Source organism: Psammomys obesus, unplaced genomic scaffold (genome assembly GCF_907164565.1).
Source record: "Psammomys obesus unplaced genomic scaffold, mPsaObe1.curated_primary_1811, whole genome shotgun sequence".
In the NCBI taxonomy this organism is placed as follows: domain Eukaryota; kingdom Metazoa; phylum Chordata; class Mammalia; order Rodentia; family Muridae; genus Psammomys; species Psammomys obesus.
Window position 1 is genome coordinate 14,807,338 of NW_026585895.1, and position 21,355 is coordinate 14,828,692.

The following is a 21,355-nucleotide window of genomic DNA, read 5'->3' on the forward strand; positions in this document are numbered from 1 at the left end:
TTTCTTTCTTTCTTTCTTTCTTTCTTTCTTTCTTTCTTTCTTTCTTTCTTTCTCTCTCTTTCTTTCTTTCTCTCTTTCTTTCTCTCTCTCTTTCTTTCTCTCTTTCTTTCTTTCTTTCTTTCTTTCTCTTTCTTTCTTTCTTTCTTTCTTTCTCTCTCTTTCTTTTTCTCTTTCTCTCTCTCTCTTTCCTTCTCTCTCTTTCCTTCTCTCTTTCTTTCTTTCTCTCTTTCTTTCTTTCTTTCTTTCTTTCTTTCTCTCTTTCTTTCTTTCTCTCTCTCTCTTTCTTTCTCCTTCCTTCCTTCCTTCCTTCCTTCCTTCCTTCCTTCCTTCCTTCCTTCCTCTCTCTCTCTCTCTCTCTCTCTCTTTCTTTCTTTCTTTCTTTCATTTTCCTGCACAAATCCAAGTTCGGACCTAGTTGTTTTTGCGTTTCCAGGGTCCAACTACTGCAGTCAGCCCACCCATCCCAACGGCGACTGCAGCCATTTCTGCTTCCCAGTACCAAACTTCCAGCGGGTGTGTGGCTGCCCCTACGGCATGAGGCTTCAGAGGGATCAGATGACCTGTGAGGGCGACCCAGCCCGTGAGCCGCCCACGCCGCAGTGTGGCTCTCTCTCATTTGCCTGCAACAATGGCAAGTGTGTGCCCAACGTATTCCGCTGCGATGGAGTGGACGATTGTCATGATAACAGTGATGAGCTTCAGTGTGGCGCATTCAGTGAGTATCTTCGTGCTGGAGCGTTTGCGGAGGTGACCAGGACAGAGGAGTGGTCGTAAGCAATGATAAAAGCACGGGCTATGTGCACGGGAAAATATCACCGAGGTATTACTCAGAATATAAGATTCGTTAACATGTCCTTCAAAGAAAGTTAAGCAATACACGAGTCATCAGTAATGTCATAGATTAGACTGTTATCAATAAAATTCTTGTGACATTACCCCATGCAGTTCTGTTCATTTGGGTAAGCTCTTCAAAAAGTCAAATCAGGGCTGAGGATAGGGCTCACTCGTAGAGATACTGCTCTGCAGTGTAGGGAGCCGTATCACAGAACAGGTACTGGCAGCTGTACCTTTGATAACATCATGTCCTGAGTATGTTTTAATCCCCCTCTGGAGTGCAATGAACTGGGGTGGAATGGGTCTCCATCTCTCCACTCTTTTGATGGTATTCTCGCCCCTGCGGTTTCAGTTCTAACAATTACCATTGCAGAAGGCCCAAGGATCCCACTAAAAAAAAAAAAAAAAAAAAAAAAAAAAAAAAAAATGAAGACAATTGAGATCCTTAGAAACATCTATTCAAAATGAGGCCAGCAGCAGTAATAACCCATGCCTGTAGAGAGAGAGAAGGGTTGTTTGAAAAGTTGTACATTTTCCTGAAATTGTTGCAGGAGGAAGGTAGAGATGAGACAAGGATTGTACCAACTTGAGCTGTAGTGTTGGGAAGATTCCTATATCTCTCAAAGTCCAGTTTAAGATAGATAGATCGATAGGTAGGTAGGGTGATAGATGTTTATAGATAGTTGATCTATCATGCTTTGTATTTATCAAACCTAAACCACTCTCCCACTGCTCCCTATTTTGTGTGAAGCTGTATGGAAAAGTGAGAAGAACTTGGTCTCTCCAGGAACAACCTCATGAGAGTGTGACTAAGCAAACCTTTTCATGAGGACTCTGTGACTGTTTGTAGATAATTCCTGTTCGTCTTCGGCTTTCACCTGTGTCCACGGCGGGCAGTGCATCCCTGGCCAGTGGCGCTGTGACAAACAGAATGACTGTTTAGATGGCAGTGACGAGGAAAACTGCCCCACTAGTACGACTTCAACCTGCCCATCCACCTCCTTCACCTGCGACAATTACATGTGTATCCCAAGAGAATGGCTCTGCGACACAGACAATGATTGTTCTGACGGATCAGATGAAAAGAACTGCCGTGAGTTTTGAGCTGATGAGGTCCCTGGGTTGGTCACCCCAAATGTAGACCCAAAAAATCTACTTTGAGTGGTAGTATGTGTAGTAGTAGGCTTTGAGTTCTTGCCTCTGAGACTCCTAGTGTTGTCTCCTTCTTGTCAATCTCTAGATATCAGTAGCCTCATCCATGTTGGATGTATCGAGCCTTATCAAAGCAGAACACAGATGTCAGGCATCCAGAGAGAAACTATAAACAAAAACAAACAAACAAACAAACAAACAAACAAGAAACCTGGATGTGGTGGTGCACATCCATAGTCTCAGCTAACTGCTGCAATCAGTAAAGGGTGGAGCAATGAGGTCTGACACTCAATGGAGGATGACACGAACCTTCGGCCATCGCAAGCATGAGTACACATGCATGAGCAGACGCGCACATACACAAGTGCGCGTGCCTTCTAACATGCATATATGATCATGCATACACACATCCCACGTCCCACACGTATATTTTTAACAAAAATCAGTTTACCTAGCACCTTGTAAGCATCCACGCATCTGGCTGTTCTTCTTTTCATTTAACACAGAATAAAGATACAGTCAGTCTCTCTTCCCCTCCCTCATTTCACTGGTTCTCATTCTTTAACACTGTCCATTTGTTGTTAAACAAGAGTTTAAGATGGAGCAGGGTTGTCAGGACTAAAATCTTGTACTGGTTACAGAACTAGGAAGTTCACTTTCCTCCCGGAAGAGTTGTGCCCTTATAATTTTTGCCTTCCAGGAGCGCATGTTTTTCATTCACTTGGTGGGGTGGGTGGGCGGCCTGCGTGCCTCGCTCTAGCACTGTTGCTTCTCGTGGTGAGCCGACCCTGCTCCTCAGATTTGGGAGAGTCACAGACTCATGAGAAACGGCACCAGGCTATTCCTTGATGAATGTCTTCTGTTTCCCAAGATTGCCTCTGCCGGGAGTCTTTATATTCGAGTTTTCTAAACTTGAAAATTCTTAGCTTTAATATTGCTGCTGGTCTGAAGGAGTCTGACCACACAGAACTGAGATAAGTTTTTGAACAGAAAATAAACTTGGCTTTGCTTTTGTATCTCACTAGAAGCTTCGGCCACCTGCCAACCTACACAGTTCCGTTGCCCTGACCACCGATGTATCAGCCCGTTGTATGTCTGCGATGGGGACAAGGACTGTGTTGATGGGTCTGACGAGGCAGGCTGTGGTGAGTGGACAGCTTTACCTTCTCCTCGCCGTGTCCTCCGTTTACCTTGGATTTAATTTCAAATGCTTTTCTCTTCCGTTTTCAGTGTTAAACTGCACGAGTTCGCAGTTCAAATGTGCTGATGGGAGTTCTTGCATTAACGTCAGATACCGCTGTGACGGGGTTTATGACTGCAAGGACAACTCTGACGAGGCAGGCTGTCGTAAGTACCTCATAGACAGTGTATTTCAGACAGAAGCACCCTTACTTTACGATTGGGTATTACTGTATAGTTCTTTTATTTTCAAATTTGGACAAGCTGGGGAAAGACATAACTCAACATGTTCTTAAGAGAATGAGATATTGACATGCCGTGATATTACCGCATAATGACTTACATGTTATATAAATGAACATTTCGAATTTTAATTCCTTCAACATTTTTCTTAGTTTTCACATTCCAAGGACATGTACACATACATGGTTGCATACACATGCCAAGTATATAGGGGATGTCAGAAGACAGTCTGCGGGCTCCAGGCCTCCTTTGTCACTATGTGAATCTTTAGGCTTTAGCCATTCTGCTAGCCCCATCTGAATGCAGTTCCATTGACATCTCAATTGGGAAGTCAAGCTATGGAATAGAAATTGTATATGCCTTAAGTGGGATTGCCTCATTCATGCAAGTTGTTGCCTGTCCATAAGAAAGGGGTAAGGTAATTACCCCTGGCAGATAGCCTTAGAAATGGCTTAGTTAGAAAGCAAGTAAACTCCTTCTAAAATCCTTCAGGATTTAAGGGCGACTCCATGTAAGTCTGATGTGACCCCATTCTGTTATATTCAGATTAGGGACCCATGATAACATGATTTTTCTTTTTGTCTATTGTCTGTGTGAGATGCATTTATTTTATCTGTAAAAAAGAAAATCTGAACATTTGCTTAAACAGTTGCCATTTAGACAATCCCAGGGAATCAGAAAGGAAGTATATAAATTCATCAATGGAAGGAAAACAAAAAAACCCAGGAAGTTTTTTTCTGACTTGTACTTTGATGGAAGAGTATATCCTGTGCATAGTTTGTTACTGGATCCACTAATCTGCCACACCTAAATATTTCCATGTACCGCAATATGCAAGAGCATTTGACCTTTCGTATTGGTTCTGTCTTCATCATTATTATAAACCCACTGTTAGTCCAGAACAACCTCCTCTGAATCTGTATCTCGAAAAGGATCAGAAATGGCAATTACAAGAGCAATACGCATGTGCCTTTGCTCTCTCTAGCAACCAGGCCTCCTGGCATGTGCCACCCAGACGAGTTTCAGTGCCAAGGAGATGGTACCTGCATCCCTAACACCTGGGAGTGTGACAGACACCCAGACTGCATCGACGGATCTGATGAGCACAACGGCTGTGTCCCTAAGACCTGCGCTCCAACCCATTTTCTCTGTGACAATGGGAACTGCGTCTACAAATCATGGATCTGTGACGGGGACAATGACTGCAGGGATATGAGTGATGAGAAGGACTGCCCCACTCAGCCTTTTCAGTGTCCCAGTTGGCAGTGGCAGTGCCCGGGCTACAGCACGTGTATCAACCTGAGTGCCCTCTGTGATGGCATCTTTGACTGCCCGAATGGGACTGATGAGTCCCCACTTTGCAGTAAGTTCTATGATCACGGTTCACTGGCCACACATTCATTCTGAACAGCAGATTGTCTCAGTCCCGTGTAGTGTTTTGGGAGGGGAGTGTAGTTCCTTTGTGAGTTTATATATCCCTGTAGGAACAAAGATAAATTCCAATAAACCATGACTGCATAATAACTTCTCATTCGTTCCTTTGCACTGGTGTCTGTGTTTTCCCTTCTTCGTATGTCATTGTTTAGGACATCACATCATCAAATTAAATGTAGCTCTCTTAGTAATGTGTTCATAAACTTTTCTAACTTGAAGATTTTTCTAATTTTAATCCGAACTTGTCATCAAACAAACGAAATCTGGGGAGGGGGTTGTTTTTGCGGTGATTAAAATGCTCTGATTGGCATGTGATCCTAATTACTGTCCCTTGTCTCCTCCCTCTTTGATTAACGCTCACTCTCAGACGAACCCCAGCAAGGTATGACTGTGAACTGTTCTAGACTTTTCTGAGCTCACGCGTGCCATGCGTATGCTGACTTCGTACTAATCCCTGTGACCTCACCTCCTAGTGCATGCCCTGTGTTCTGACTCTTTACCCGTAAGTCCTGGTGCTCATGGCGGTAGGGGGCATTTCCATACCCTGGCATACAACCTGGCTTTGAGCCGCAGCAGCCGTTGCTGCTACGAGTAAGGCCTGGTGATGACGGTGTGTCAGCGAGTCTGTGTCCTCCCCTCCACTTCCAGCTTTTCTCCTGTGAAACATTTAAGACCCATAGTTCCATTTCTAGTTAGCTTGGAGAATTCCAGAGGGAGCAAGTTAGGTTTCCCTGCTTCATCAATGACAGCTCGGCCTCGTGATCCCAGAAATATTTCGTCAGGGCTCTCTCACTATAGTAAATGGAGTTAGACTGGGGGGGGGGGTGCTCCAATGGATGCTATATCCACAGGCAATTCAGAGAGGATACTAAACAGATCATCAAAGAGCTTGTGGCTCTCAGTTAACTCAGGTTAGGAGAACTACACTGGAGTGAGTTAAAACAAAACAAAACAAAACAAAACAAAACAAAACAAAAACCCCCAAAAGCAGGAACGTCTAACTTCTTGCCCTGTGACTCTCTTCTAGACCAGGACAGCTGTTCACATTTTAATGGTGGTTGCACCCACCAGTGTGTCCAGGGGCCCTTTGGAGCCACGTGCATATGTCCGTCAGGGTACCAACTTGCCAATGATACTAAGACCTGTGAAGATATAAACGAGTGTGAACTTCCAGGCTTCTGCAGCCAGCACTGTATCAACATGAGAGGCTCCTTCCGGTGTGCTTGTGATGCAGAATACTTACTGGAAAGTGACGGGCGGACTTGCAAAGCTGCAGGTAATTGTTACGCTTACGAGGGAACTAATACCAGGACATGTAATATATAGCCTCTCCAGGGTGGAAGCCTGACTCGTCCCCCAGCCAGGTTATTCAATGCCTTTTGACCTATATGAAAGTGAATATATTCGATGTTAGAATATTGATCCAGCTGTTTTCAAAGTGGTTAACCAGAGGAGGATTTAAAAGTTCCTTTATTGTAGGATACAAAGGCAGATGCCCAGCACTTGGGAGGTAGGATCAGGTCATCCTGGGCTTTGGGCTACATAAGGCTTTGCTTCAAAAATACCAATGTAAAAGGGAAGACTTTCTTTTCTTTTTTGTTCTTTTTGGTTTTTCAAGACAGGGTTTTTCTGCGTAGTCTTAGCTGTCCTGGAGCTCACTGTGTAGACCACGCTGGCCTCAAATTCACAAAGATCCACTTGCCTCTGCCTCCTGAGTGCTGGGATTAAGGTGTGTACCACGATTACCCAGCTCCTTTCTTTTCAAGTAGGTTGGATGACAGCAGTCTAAGGGACAGACTGATTCATATTATCATGAGGTTTCCACCCAAGATCCATCAAGTTTTCTTTCTCTTAGAAAGCAGGCTAGGAAAAGAAACATCCTTTTAAGGATGTAATCTGGAAGTGGATATATCCTTGCTACTGATATACTATTAGTCATTTGGTTACTGCAGCTGCAGTGGAGGCAGAGACATGACTCTATCTGAGTAGCCTTAGGCCAACCTAAATGTGACTTATTCTAAAAAGAAAAGAGGGAAAGGAATATTAGCAGACAGAACTCTCTGCTGCAACTAATGCTTTTAGGAAAAACAAAACAAAACAAAACTTGAATCCTGCCAAGAATCAAGCCTACAGTCTGCTAAGGTAGATAGCAAATTATAATGAAAACAGCACAAGGATGGATGTAAGGATAGCTTATTCCAGGCTGGTACTTAGATGCTCGCTGCAATAATCCAAGAAAAAAGGCTTTTTTTCATAAAACAACTATTTTACATGCCAACGAACATCAATGAATAAGGTTCCCCCGACCCTGCTTAGCTTCTGATGAGCTGAGGGGTGTCAGGATGGAAGGGCTTAGGCAACTGACAAGGTTAAGGATGAATTGATTGATTCATGTGGTCCTACCCTCCTCATCCCCCCATTTCTCTAGTTTGGTATCACACAAATGTTGAAGATGTTGAAGAGACCCTTTAAATGTTTTTCTTTCAGATTCATTGACAGCTTCTTTTTCTTTTTTCCTCCCTGATTTCCAGCATCTGAAAGTCAGTTGTTAGTTGTAGCAAGTCAGGACAAAATCATCGTAGACAATATCACTGCCCACGTGCACAACATCTATTCATTGGTCCAGGATGTTTCTTTTGTGGTTGCTCTTGATTTTGATTCGGTCACCGGACGCATCTTTTGGTCTGACATACGGCAGGGGAAAACCTGGAGTGTTTTTCAAAATGGAACAGACAAGAGAGTGGTAGGTGCTCTTTTATAGCCCTTCTATATTTATTGTTCCTCACCAAGAGAAGGTCCCGCCCTCTCTCTTGCAGGGTTATGCATCATATTCAAGAAGTCTGGCTGTTCCTGACTTCAGTCCTGCGGATGTGCTCTCCATGTGGCTGAATTCCATGCCATGTGACGCAGATACTTTGTGAATCTTTCACAGATCAGAGGAGAGGAAAGTGCTAGAGAGTCAAGGAGTTGCTTCACTGAGCTTTCATTGACTTACGCTTTTCAGCCCATCTCCCTGAGTTCGTTTGATTAACCATTTTATTTTATGTGTCCAAGTGTAAGTCACACGTGTGTGGTTTCTAGGAGAGGCCGGAAGATACTGTCTGATCCCCAATCATGAGCTGCCGTGTGGGTGCTGGGAAACAAACTTATGTTCTCTTTGAGAGCAACAAATGCCTTTAATCACTGAGCCATCTCATCTCTCCAGCCCCCTGAGTTGGTTTCTTCATCCCCAGTAGTGACAATTTCTTTAGTGAACACTGTAAGTTGTTACACGTCGGTAGAGCCATTAGCAAGTGCAGATGCTTTAAAATCAAAATGAAACCACCCATGAATACAGCTATCTCATATCATTTGATGGTATATTAAATATACCATTATATTTTTACTCCTAAATTGGCTAACTGGTTACCTACATTGGGAGACAAATTGTTCCAAACCAAACATGTTAGATTTCTTATTCTAGACTTGCATATAATTTCCATGTTTACTCCCATTTATTCTTTCTAATTATTCACCTCTTATCTTTTTGTTTGTAGGTACATGACAGTGGTCTCTCTGTGACGGAAATGATTGCAGTAGATTGGATAGGTCGCAACCTTTACTGGACGGACTATGCTCTTGAAACAATTGAAGTTTCTAAAATTGATGGAAGCCACAGGACAGTGCTGATTAGCAAAAATGTCACAAAACCTAGGGGACTAGCATTAGATCCTAGAATGGGGTAAGAAAGACATTTACTACTTTAGCCATGAGGTATTGAATCGGTGCTAGGTTCCCAATTAAGGCATGTAATAATACTGTCCCATAGGTGGGCCTCTTAGCTGTGATTTTGAGACAACTAAATGGCTGTTTCTGTTTCAGTTCATGTTATTTCCTAGAGATTTCTTTTAAGCCTTATAAGGAGGAGACCTTTGCCTGAAAGGTATAAGAGGAAGAAAGAAATTCTTTCGTGTACTTCAGAACCTTTGAAAAATCTTTCCTAGATTTTATGTAGATTCTTTAAGTTACATTGTTTTCTACTGAATCATGAATTAGACAGTTCACATTCAACACGATGCTAAATCTCCAGAGAGTGAGTTATTACACACCAGTGATATTTATAACGAATCCCTGAAGACAGAGAAAGCAATTGACTACTTAAAACTTGTAGGATAAATAGGCAAGGACAAAAATTTATCTGTGGATTGTTGGCATTTGGGGCATTTCCACGTCATAATGCAACGCCTATTTTATGAACATTTTAAAGACATCCAGATGGCTTGTGGTTGCACTATGATCACAGAGAGAGGAATGACCATGTGTTGAATTGTGTTAACCGGGAGTTACCTTTCCTATATATATTTCCTCTTTTCACAGTGACAATCTAATGTTCTGGTCTGACTGGGGCCGTCACCCACGCATCGAGCGAGCCAGCATGGATGGTACCATGCGCACAGTCATTGTCCAGGACAAGATCTACTGGCCCTGCGGCCTAAGTATTGACTACCCCAACCGACTCATCTACTTCATGGATGCCTATCTTGACTACCTTGAATTCTGTGATTATGATGGACACAATCGAAGGCAGGTCATTGCCAGTGATTTGGTAAGTTTGCAGTCAAGTTCATATTTAACAACAGCGGGGTATTATCCACCTTCTGTTATTAACAAGAAAGTTAGCATGTTTATTTTAGTCATAGTCAGATTGTACCATGTCTTTTAATAGCCAACATGCCTTGCGGGATCTGTGGATGCTTGTATAGCTTTAAAAATTAGGGCTTAAAAAGTGAATAAACTAGACTCATATTTCTCAATGAAACTGGAGCGTATTATATGTTTGATATTGTTTAATTCGATGAATTCTGTTTAAGTTTTACAAATTGGCCAATGCAGAAAAATATGGAATTTACCAAAGAGCTCTCACAGCTTAGTTCCTGTGACTGGAGGGAGTCCCAAGAGGAGGCTTCCTGTCTTTGGGTAACATATGCTGTCAATATAACAGATCACGTGGCAGAAATAGCCCTGAAACAGTTTTCATTTAAAAAATCGCCACCCAGTGTCATTCCCAAAGTAGACACTTGCATTAGCTGCTTCCCAGCGCCTTCAGTATTTAAGTGCTGAGAAAAATCTCCTTGACCCGTCATCCCTCTCCTCCATTTCTGGGTGAGGTCTCACTGCCTGATTCTGCTTCCCAGGTTCTCCACCACCCTTACGCTCTGACTCTGTTTGAAGACTCTGTGTACTGGACTGACCGTGGCACTTGGCAGGTTATGCAGGCCAACAAGTGGCATGGGGGGAACCAGTCTGTTGTCATGTACAGCGTTCACCAGCCTCTGGGGATTGTTGCCATCCATCCTTCAAGGCAACCATCTTGTAAGTGATAGAAACAGCCTTCCTGGGAAGAGTATGGTCACTACGTCTTCTGGACATGCTAAGGGCATACATGTTCTTTTCACCAAGCACAGTGCTACATGCTCCTCCCGGCCCCTGCACTGCTGTTGCTTTTATTTATGACAAGGGAAGTAGTCCCTTGTAGGTGGTGATAGCATGTCCTCATCACATCATTTCTTTCAGCAATTAGCTGTTACCTCTATGACCTTTTTAAGCTGCTAACTGTTGCGACTCATGATGCTGCCACTGCCTTGTCGCCTTTATGCATGGGGTGTGGGTGGACAGGTGATGTAAAGGTTTGGTCGTGGTGGCGATCTTTCTGTTTGTCGGGAGGGAGAACACTTAACCTTCCTATAATCTTCTCTCCTCAAATCTCTGCAGTCGTGTCTCACACTCAGAGTCTGGCCCTGTCTCTTCTGTGGCTTACATTCACCACGCTGGACTACATCAGGGTCCAGTGACACACCAGGCGAGTCCTCAGCTTTGACCTTTTACCTTCTTCGTCCTGTCCTGAACATCTGTCTTCTGTCTCTGTCAGAATCGCTGCCTTGTGTCGGTTAGGGTTTTGCTCAAATGCCACTTCCTCAGAGAAGCTACTCCTCATCACGCTACCTGAGATCGCCCTCCTCTCATACTGTTCCTCACATTCTGAAATTGCCATCTCCAACATGAATTTGGTTCTATTTCCTTTCTACAGTGCGTACTCTATGTGTTATCTTCACTGTTTAGAATGTTGTTTGGTACCTGGAAGATTATATATACATCATATATATAATATATATAATATATATATATTATATATATATATATATCCGTGTGTGTCTGAGAGAAAAAGAATAGATTATTTAGTATGCCATATGTAGATGAAACAGGATCTAGAAACACCCTGTGAGCCTAGATGGTACACAGAGTCCTCTTTTTAAGGACTGGCACACGCAAAGATGTGGAAAAATGGAAGATTGCTCTCTAAGCAAAGTAAGAATATCACCGGGTAGACATCAAGGTCACACAGCAGACATATAACCTGTTTTCATTTCATGCAACAAGATAGCTTTTAGGTCCAACCGGGAGACATTGTATTTATGGCATGAGTTCTAGATAATTCAGTGACGTCATGATCTGGTTATAGACTGGGCCACAATCATCCTTCTCCCTTGTGCCTCTTAACAAAGGTGACTGCAAGCATTCCCTTTTGCAACGCTGGGCGCTCTGGGTAGGACCATGACCCTGTGCTCTGTTGTGTAGGCAATTTTGCATTGAAGCATGCATTCCTTTCTTTCTCCCACAGCCCCAAATCCATGCGCCTCTGCCTCCTGCAGCCATCTCTGCCTGCTTTCTGCACAGCCGCCTAGACATTACTCTTGTGCTTGTCCTTCAGGATGGAACCTCTCTGACGATTCTGTCAACTGTGTGAGAGGTAAGCGTGTTCTTTCCATCACCTGTTATAGTTGGTGCTAGGCTGTGGAAACCCTCAACCCATTTGTAGGTGAAACCGAGCATGGCATTTCCCATTATGCTCTGTGGGTACCTTCTGTGGGGTGATTCAGTTGAATGTCTCAGTTGTGAAGTAGGTTCTGTGGAGCTAATGTTACATGTGGTTAAACAACTTTTAACCTCGTATTTTCTCATACCTAACTTTTCTGATGAGTGACTTTCAAATTCTGCATTTAGAAGGTAGACATTCTTGACGTTTGTGCCCAGCCATTTTTTTTTTCAGGTCCATTGCTTCACTTTTAAAAATTCTTATAATAAACTGTCAGTGACGTGATCTGTCCTGGATCTTATGACTCCAACTTCAGTATTGTTACTATTATTGTTATTATCTGATACCTTAGTACTAAGTGCTGTCTCTGTGAGAATTATTACAAGTGGCTATTTGAGCAACTTAATCTTAGTTATCTTAGCGGGTTGATTGAAGGGTTTGTGGAGTATTATGTCCAGTGCTGTGGAGATTACAAAGAGAAAGAGAAATGATTTCTTCAAGAATGTATATTTATCCTTTATTGATTAGAAATTTAAAAAGTTACTCAGCCTCTTTCTCGCGGAGGAGGAGTGAATGTATTTTGAATCTGTTCAAGTTGCTAGAGATAAGTTGAAACTAAGTGGTTAATTATTACATCTCCAAATCTATGGGGAAAGTAGGTTTTTCTCATGGAAAGCAGATAATGGATTCAGGACATGCATAGTGTTTGTAGGTTATACAGTCGAGGTTACCGAAGACGAAGCCACATCCACATCCACATATGTGACATTGTGCCATCATACTTTTGTGATGAAAGGTTTTAATTATTGGTAATATTTACAACAAATGACGATGGACATTTGCTGCTTTTCTTCAGAGATTTATTACATTACTAATCCTTGTTGACATTGCTTAATTTAGTGTGTCCTTGAGTCTTTCAGAGAAGATTAATCTGGGCAAAGATATTTTAAATACAAAGAATTCTTTCACCAAAGATTGTCAGCTATTCATGGGGGGGGGGGGGGTACCATTGATATTATTCACAATACTATCTGAGGGTGATTCTACGTTTTTTTTGGGGGGTGGTTCTCTGGCTTGGAACTCACTCTCTGGACCAGGTTCTCCTCGAACTCACAGAGATCTACCTGCCTTTGCCTACCAAATGTGGGGATTAAAGGCAGGCCCCATCACTACCAGGCTCTTACAGTGATTCTAAATAGCATCAGTTGTCATTCTACTTGTGATTTTCTCAGGGTTGCCTTTGGAAGTGGTCTTTAGTATTCCCTAGTTGGTTTCCCTAATTGGCTTGACTACCAATATATGTTTATTAAGAAAAGTTACACATTTTCCCCAATAAGTTTAAACGAATGACTACAGGTAGATAAACATTTCCCTTGGTTAGTTGCTCCTTTGCCTTCAGCGGTGTTTGCTAAACTACTGGAATGGCAGTGCTTGCCTAACACTGGACATGAAAGAAAACACCTTGCTTGTCCAACACAAACCTTGGGATATCTGTTTCAAGTGCTGGAAATTGGTCTAGAGAACCAAACCAACAATTTAAAAAAATCTGGAAAAAAGCAAGCATCTGTAAACCAATAGCAGTTATTTGATAGAGGGAATGATGGGATTTCTTGGTTTCTTTTCTGCATATATATATATATATATATATATATATATATATATATATATATACACACACTTTTATTATTAATCATTATTATTGTCTGTTTGTGTATATATGTTGTGACTTGTGTGCCTGTGTACACGGGAGCATCCATTGTGTGTGGATGTCAGGGCACCACCTAGAAGGGTGAGTTGTTTCTTTCACTGTGGGTTTTAGAGTTCTAACTCAGGTTGTCAGGCTTGTGTGACAAACACGTTCACCCACTGAGCCATCTCTCTGTACTCACTTTTCCTAATTTTATTTTTTAAAAATTAGAATGAGAACTTTCTTACACTTATGTAAGAAATATACTTCCCATGATGACCTAACCAAGTAGATAAAGTGTAGCTACACACCCAAATACTCACTCAGGAATGGTAAATGCAATCTGGGTCTTTATGTCATCACTAGATATTTGGGGAACCTTTGAAGATACTTTAAATTCCATTGTGTGAATTCTATCCATTCAATTATGTGGTTATTATTGACTACACACACATACATAGATACACACAGACACACATACATGCAGACACACAGAGACACATACACATACAGACACACATTGACACACATACACAGACACACACACACACACACACACGGATTGAACCCATGGTCTTCTGCATGCAAGGCAAGCACCCTCTGACCTAGCTACTTCTCCATCCTCAGAACCGCAGGTATTTATTTGGGTAGCTCTTTTATTCCAAGGTTTCTGTCAAGTTCTAGATATGCAACAGTGATAAAACTGAGCACAATAGTAATTGTGCTTCTTTGTGAATTAGAATCCAGTAAGGATTAACTGGATGCTGTATTAACTAAATGCTACCGGAGAGGCAGGAGACAAGGTGCTGCTCACCCTGTTATGGTTCACCCCTCCACCTTCCCTGAGGATGGACCCAAAGTTGTTTGTTGTTAAGGTTGTCTGCGGAGAGAGAAGAGCTCTCTGACTCAAATCCTGATAGTTTGTCGCCATGGGTAAGGGCGTAATGAGACTGTTGTCGTTACAGGAGACCAGCCTTTCTTGCTCTCTGTAAGGGACAGTATCATCTTTGGAATCTCCCTTGATCCCGAGGAGAAGAGCAACGACGCCATGATTCCCATACCAGGGGTGCATTATGGTTATGATGTTGAGTTTGATGACTCAGAGCAGTTCATCTATTGGGTTGAGAATCCGGTAAGTTTTGGATACATTCAGTGTATATGGTCATTACTTAAGGCGGCATTCATTCTTTCAGGGAATTCCAGAAAGGCCCTTGGTGGAGCTACTGGGGGCCTTGGGTTAGAATCTCTTGCTTCTGGTGCAAATCTTTCTCCAGCACCCTTCTGCTTGAGACTCTTCTTTTTCCTTTTTTTTTTTTTTTTCATGGAAGCAATCTGTAAGAATGGGAAGAGAGCCAGGAGAAAGAGAGAAGCAAGGAAACCATCTTTGTGTTTGATGCTGTCTGCCTTGTGTGGTGACTTGTGAGACACTTTAAAATGTGCTTTTAATCTTTATTTGTTAAGGCTCTGTACAGTGAGCTTGTCTCCTGAAAGGTCAGGTACTCAGCTTTGCTTTTTCCAGCGAGTGAGGAGTATCGAGGAAACGCTGGCAGCTGGGAACGGCTGTAGTGAGAGAAGAGGGCGTCTGTACAGGGCCTGTCCAGCCCAGCTCACCTCCTTTGTCTTTCTTCCCAGGGTGAAATTCACAGAGTGAAAACTGACGGCAGCAACAGGACAGTATTTGCTTCTCTGTCTCTGCTGGGGTCTTCTTTGGGCCTGGCCGTAGACTGGGTATCAAGAAACATTTATTATACCACTCCTGGAAGCCAGTCCATCGAGGTAAGGCTTCCAATGTCATGCAGGTGCAAACATTGCTTTTAGATTCATGTAGAATATATTCTTAGGGAAGGTGGCTCACACCTCTAATTCCAGTACTGGGAGGCTTAGCCAGGAGGACTGCCATGATTTCAAGGCTGGCTTGGATGTCAGAGTGAGATCTTATTGCAAGCCCCTCCCCCAAATAGCAGAACCAAAACCACCTACAACAGCAAATAAACAACAACAACAAATATACCAGCAACTCCAAGGGAAAGAAAAACCACCTTACAAAAAGAAATTAATAGAACATTCTATTATTCTGTGTTGTTTCCTACAAATTTTCAATTCTCCTGTGCCCCTATAAAGGATATTGGTTAATTTATATCATATGCCAATTAAAACCATAGAAGAAATACTGTATCAGTTATCAGCCAAATTTATAGCTACCTCTGTTCTCAGATAAAAATCACACTATGGCTTCAGGGTAGTTTTTATAACAGTGAAAGACAAAACAGAAACTCAATTCTAATTCCTCTCTTCTTTGAGATAAGTGCTCTTTGTATCTCAGTTCCCACAAGACATTCTAGACGCAGGGTAGGATTGAAATCACATGAAGTAAGCCCATGTCTCCGGTTTTGGCTTTCTCCACTCTGGGACAACTATAAGCATGTGGAGGAATATGAATTCATGCTAGTTTTGAAAGTGAGTTCCTAGGGGGAAAGAAGGGCTTATGAGAGGATTAGTCAGCAGACCTGAGAGTTGACACATAGCTGATCAGTCGATGGCGGCTCTTTGGTTTGTTTGGTGAGAGTCATATTGGTGAAGAGAAAGGTGGACAGAAGCTTGCTAGAGGCCACAGCGGGACAGTTCTTTATAGTTTACAAGTTCGCAATGATCTGACGGCTATAGAGGTTCACGGTGAGTGAGAGTTTTGCAGTATGCGCAAATGCCAGTCAGTGGAATGCCTCAAAGCAAACAGTGTGACGGGACCCTGAGGACCCATCTGGTGCAAGCCTTTTTGTGCAAGCAACCACAGAAAGGAAATGGCAGAAGCGGTTGGCTTCAGTGCCAGGAATGAGTGCAGGAAGGCACTTTTCATAATCTGGAGCTCATCAAAACACGGTGTGCTGCTGAGAATCTCCCTGCCAAGCCTGAGGCCCTCAGGGGAAAGCGGTGATTGAGCACACTCTCTTCCTGTGACTTGGTTGATTGCTTTCAATTGTCCAAAGGCTTCGAGTAGGTCCCCAGCAGCAACAGGTAAAACGAACATCGGGTTGGGGAACCACTGAGCGTGCCTGTGTGTGTATCAAGTGTCAAGGCCACTTGAACTGCAGAAACCTGGCTTGTAATTGAGCCTCCAGTGCAGGGTGATAAAGTGGGAAGGGTCCAGCTCAGCATCCAATTCAGCCTGGCCTTGTGGCTACTTCCCTTGTGTATTTTATTCATTCAACAGATATTAGTAATTTTTTTTTTTTAATGTATCGATCAGTAGCCTGGTTGGTCCTGGATATCCAAAGATGAGCAAAACATTGTTTTTCCTTTTAAGTAGTCCACACTCAAACCAATAATTTTGCTCCATCATGGCAAATACAAAGTGCTATTTGGGGGGTGGGGGGTCAGTCAGTGCAAAGCTTGTCAGTGGTTATTTGAACTCACCTGGAAGGATGACCATAGCTATTTCTAGAAAAAAAGTATGGAAAAGGAAGTATGGAAAAGGCAGAGGGACAAAAACTCTGAAATAAAAACCAAAGCAAAACTAAACAAAACACACGACCTGTTTGACCTTGGACAAGTGGCTTGACCTTGCTAAACCCCATAGTTCATTAAGTAAAAATGTTTCACGGTACCGAGTTACCTTATGCAACAGGGTACAAATTAGCACTGTATTAAAAAAATGGGAGGTTGGTCATCCAAGGGTTTGTATTGGTTAGTTTCTTAAGTAATTTACAGTTCTTCCTGATGAATGCGAAGAAAGGAGGTATGATGCTTGCTCATCTGTGGTGTTCCAGCATGGGTGGATCACACTTCATTCCATGTTGAAAGTAGGAGTGGCTGCGGAAGAGCCTGCTTTCCACTAGGGGTAGCTGCATGCCTAGTCATTGAAAAAATGTGCAGCTTAAAAATGCAGCCTATGGGTGGCTGTGTGAGAGATCCGGAGGTAGAATAGAAGTCAAGGAGAAGAGACTTTAATGTGACCCAAGAAGATTGCTAGGCCCAGAAAAGGTAGGAGATGGTAACAGAAAGAGGCAACTTGAAATGAGAAAAATTATTGTAGTTCAAGCAGGAATTAGAGATGCCAGACAGGGGGCAGAGTAAGGGAGAAAGATAGCAGGTGCGTGTGCGCGTGTGTGCGTGTGCGTGTGTGCGTGTATGTGTGTGTGTGTGTGTTTGTTATTGATAGAGGGAAAGAGAAAGGGAAAACTCAGACATAAGTAATCTATTTGCACCCAATAGCAGTTTTACAGAAAAAGACATTACATGTAAAGCAGCAGGTAGTGCTTTATATGTTTTTTTGTATGTTTACTCATTGGTTGAGAAGTGTCATAGAGGCAGTAAGGGAACGTCAGATCCCCTGGAACTGGAGTTACAGGCACTTGTGAGCCAGAATGTGGATGTTGAGAATTTAGGCCCAGGGTTTCCTGGAAGAGCAGCCAGTGCTCTTAAACACTAAGCCATCTCTCCAGCCCTGATTTCTGCTGAGGTTATTCCTCCCAGCGCCAGACAGGAAAGAGGAAGTGGGAACCGACAGAAGCACAACTAGAGATTATGGGCATCATTCCTGGCCATGCCTTAGCTTTAGTTTTGTGGCGCATCTGTCTTTGCTTCCATGAAAGAAATATAAGCTCTAATACGTGATTTTGGACCGTAGGTGTTGACACTCCAGGGAGACGTGAGGTATGGAAAAACGCTCATTACCGATGATGGCACCTCTCTTGGCGCTGGTTTCCCGATTGGCATAGCTGTTGATCCTGCACGTGGGTGAGTGATATACCTAGTGGCAGTATGTGTCATGACCCAGTCTGATGGAAGTGCCCTGTTAACATTTCAAACCGTAGGGTATGTGACATTTGAACAGTGTAGGCCCCAGTGAGGAAGAGCAGTAACTCTGGATGGTGTTGAATGGGAAGGAAGCAATCTGTGTCTTCAAGTTCAAGCAAAGAACGCTTAATGCCCCACAGGCAGGAATTTCAGGATTTAAACAATACAAGACGGAACAGTACATTCTGACTTAACAGTCCTTAAAGCCTGAGTAGATGGGCAACGTTACCATCCCATCTTCAGTATCCATGACATGTAGCCCCCAGATAACAGAATTGTAGAGACACCAGCAGAGCACTGGTTAAACGCTCTTCTCCGTGGCATGGCCCTCCTATGTTTCCTGTTTCAGGAAGCCCTCACGTTTTTGGTCTTTTTTTTTTTTTTTTTTCCATGGTTCTAGGAAACTGTATTGGTCAGACCAAGGGACAAACAGCGGGGTTCCTGCCAAGATCGCAAGTGCGAACATGGACGGAACATCTTTGAAAGTTCTCTTCACTGGGAACATGCAGCACCTGGAGGTGGTCACGTTGGACATCCAGGAGCAGAAGCTCTACTGGGCGGTCACCAGCACAGGCGTGGTATGAGTGGCTCTAGCTCCTCACTACTGGGAGTGTGAACCGCCGTGTGTTTATGGACGTGTAGCTCGAGCCAGGGTCTTATTACCGCCCTTCCTCTCGACGGTCCTCTGCTTGCTTTAGTCTTGCCCTGCATTTGTTTCCAGCATGTTCGACACTCCTTACAGAATGATGTTTATGTTTCTCCTGTAAAACCTTCGGCTTCATTTGGGATAAGTTGTCACCGCTTGCCATTTCTTACTTGTCCTAGCTCAGCAGCTAAAGACATGGTCAATACACACGTGAGATTTCCTCTACTGATGATTTTAAACTCCAAGAGGGAGCTCCTTTATTCTGCCATAAGTGCACTGTAAGGTTCCATTTGAGACTTGGCTTTTGCCGCTATGTCAGTAATCTTGACAAAGGAAGCGCTCAGTAATAGTGATGGCCAGATTATATGTTAAACATATTCTGGACTTTAGATCACTGATGCTGATTTAACTCTAACAATCATGCAGTAGTCACCAGATACGACCCAAGTTTGATCCCTGAGACCCACTTGCTAAAAAAGAGTATTGGGTGCTCTGACCTTCATATATGCATATGGGTGGTACATATACCCATACCCAAACACAATAAAAACATGTAAGGCTAGCAACACATATGTAAGCAGAATTCTTGTCCCATGGTGTAGTCTCTGCATACAAGTTAGTATGGTCAGACAGGACTCATCAGCTCCCTCCCTCCCTGGACTGTGCCCACTCTGTCCTCCTGAACCTGTGAGCTTTATACCCTGCCTCTTAAAAAAAATACTTCTCCTTATTTAATCATCAAAGGTCCATGCTTTTTCATCATTAATCTGCCCAAAGTCCACACTTCTGCTGCTGCCGCCACAATTCTGAGCCCTCTGGCCATGAGTGGAGTTGTTGGCTACCATCCCACTAGAAACATGAGTTCTTCTTCATGTTTTTCTAAAATGACTGTCTTTGTGAAACCACAGTTGCCAGGTTTGATTTTCGCCCAGTTGAGAGCAGCTGGCCTGGAGAAGCTGCCTCAGCGCTTCTCTCTCTAGTCACTGGCAGCCTGGAGGTTCATGATTTTTTTTTTCTTTATTCTAGACTTTTAGAATTTCTGTCATTTCTGGCATATAACCTTCTGAGTTCCCTCATCTGTGAGGCAGTGAATTACCCAGACCTCTCTGTCGGCAGTGCCCAACTGGGCTGCTAGTGCAAAGAAAGTGCAAAGTGACAGGCTTTGGACCCAAGTTAAACCTTACGACCCCCCTGTACCCTCTCCCCCTGCCGAGCAATCTACTTGTTTCTCGGTGGACAAATGCCATTTTGGCTTCACACCATAGTGCCATGCTTGGCTCTCCTATAGGACAGTAGGGCTGTCCTATAATTCTGGGGGGACACAACTCCTAATCCTGATTAAAGAAATTGTGGATAAAGATGTTACAGCCAATGTCTGTCAGCTGCTGTATTGGTGGTGCGTGCTCAGACATGTCTCTACATCCTTAAGTGTGCTGTGGATTGGTGAGCAAGTCAGTCAAAGGCAAGCGTACTCTGCCCAGTTCCATAACAGGCATGAGAAATCTGAAGGAAGGGTCGAGTGCCACAGATGGGCAAGAGAACGTTCATTTAAACATGTTCTTATTTCATTCCCTGCGACTCGGTGAAACAATGAGTGTTCTGGTCTTGCAGATCGAAAGAGGAAATGTGGACGGCACAGAGCGGACGATCCTGGTCCACCACCTCGCCCACCCATGGGGTCTTGTGGTCCATGGCCCCTTCCTTTACTACTCTGATGAGCAGTATGAGGTCATTGAAAGAGTCGACAAGTCCTCCGGGGGCAACAAAGTCGTCTTGAGAGACAACATTCCGAAATTGAGGGGCCTTCGGGTTTACCACCGACGAAGTGAGTGCTTGTCGTGTGTGATGTGTGTTTACACGTCTGCACACTCACATCCAGAAGCCCCTTTCCTGGTACATACACAAGTATGCAGAATTACTTGGAGTATTTGACAGTTAAGTGTCAATGACTAACCTGGCATCTCAAAGGCCAGAATTTCCATTCTTTTCTCGTACTTTTATTTTTATTACACAATTTATTCATTATATATCCTAGTTGAAGCCCCTCCCTCAACTCTCCCAGCCCCCCCCCCCCCATGCTGTCCCCTTCCCCTAGTCCACTGAATGGGGGAGTTTTCCTCCTCTGCCATCTCATGTCTCATCAGGACTGCCTGGATCCTCTTCCTCTGTGGCCTGGCAAGGCCGCATCGCCAGAGGCAAGTGATCAAAGAGCAGACGACCGAGTTCATGGCAGAGACAGCCTCTGCTCCCCTTATTAGGTGACCTACATGGAGATTGAGCTACCAATTGGCTACATCTGAGCAGGGGGTCTAGGTCCTGTCCATGCATGGTCTTTGGTTGATACGTTGATCTCTGCAGGACCTCTTGGGCTCAGATTTTTTTAGCTTTGTTGGTCTCTTGTCCCCTCCATGTCCTTCTATCCGCCCTTCTTCTGTAAGACTCTCTGCACTCTACCCAGTTTAGCTGTGAGTCTCAGCCTCTGCTTCAATCCCCTGTTTGGTGGACCTTTCAGAGAACCCTCTATAGTAGGCTC

The 21,355-nt window shown here is 43.5% G+C and overlaps 1 protein-coding gene across 1 annotated transcript in view; it reads left to right on the plus strand.

Moving 5' to 3' along the window:
* The window catches only part of Lrp2 (LDL receptor related protein 2), a 149,714-nt gene that overhangs the window by 66,605 nt on the left and 61,754 nt on the right, over positions 1-21,355 (plus strand). Inside the window, exons 21-36 of the mRNA XM_055599703.1 lie at positions 434-715; positions 1,685-1,927; positions 3,012-3,131; positions 3,217-3,333; positions 4,394-4,771; positions 5,870-6,118; positions 7,374-7,585; positions 8,379-8,563; positions 9,199-9,427; positions 10,017-10,194; positions 11,501-11,629; positions 14,348-14,514; positions 15,015-15,158; positions 18,007-18,116; positions 18,577-18,754; positions 20,434-20,647. Of these exons, the coding sequence (XP_055455678.1) occupies positions 434-715; positions 1,685-1,927; positions 3,012-3,131; positions 3,217-3,333; positions 4,394-4,771; positions 5,870-6,118; positions 7,374-7,585; positions 8,379-8,563; positions 9,199-9,427; positions 10,017-10,194; positions 11,501-11,629; positions 14,348-14,514; positions 15,015-15,158; positions 18,007-18,116; positions 18,577-18,754; positions 20,434-20,647 (3,135 nt within the window). The remainder of the gene's footprint in view (positions 1-433; positions 716-1,684; positions 1,928-3,011; positions 3,132-3,216; positions 3,334-4,393; positions 4,772-5,869; positions 6,119-7,373; positions 7,586-8,378; positions 8,564-9,198; positions 9,428-10,016; positions 10,195-11,500; positions 11,630-14,347; positions 14,515-15,014; positions 15,159-18,006; positions 18,117-18,576; positions 18,755-20,433; positions 20,648-21,355) is intronic.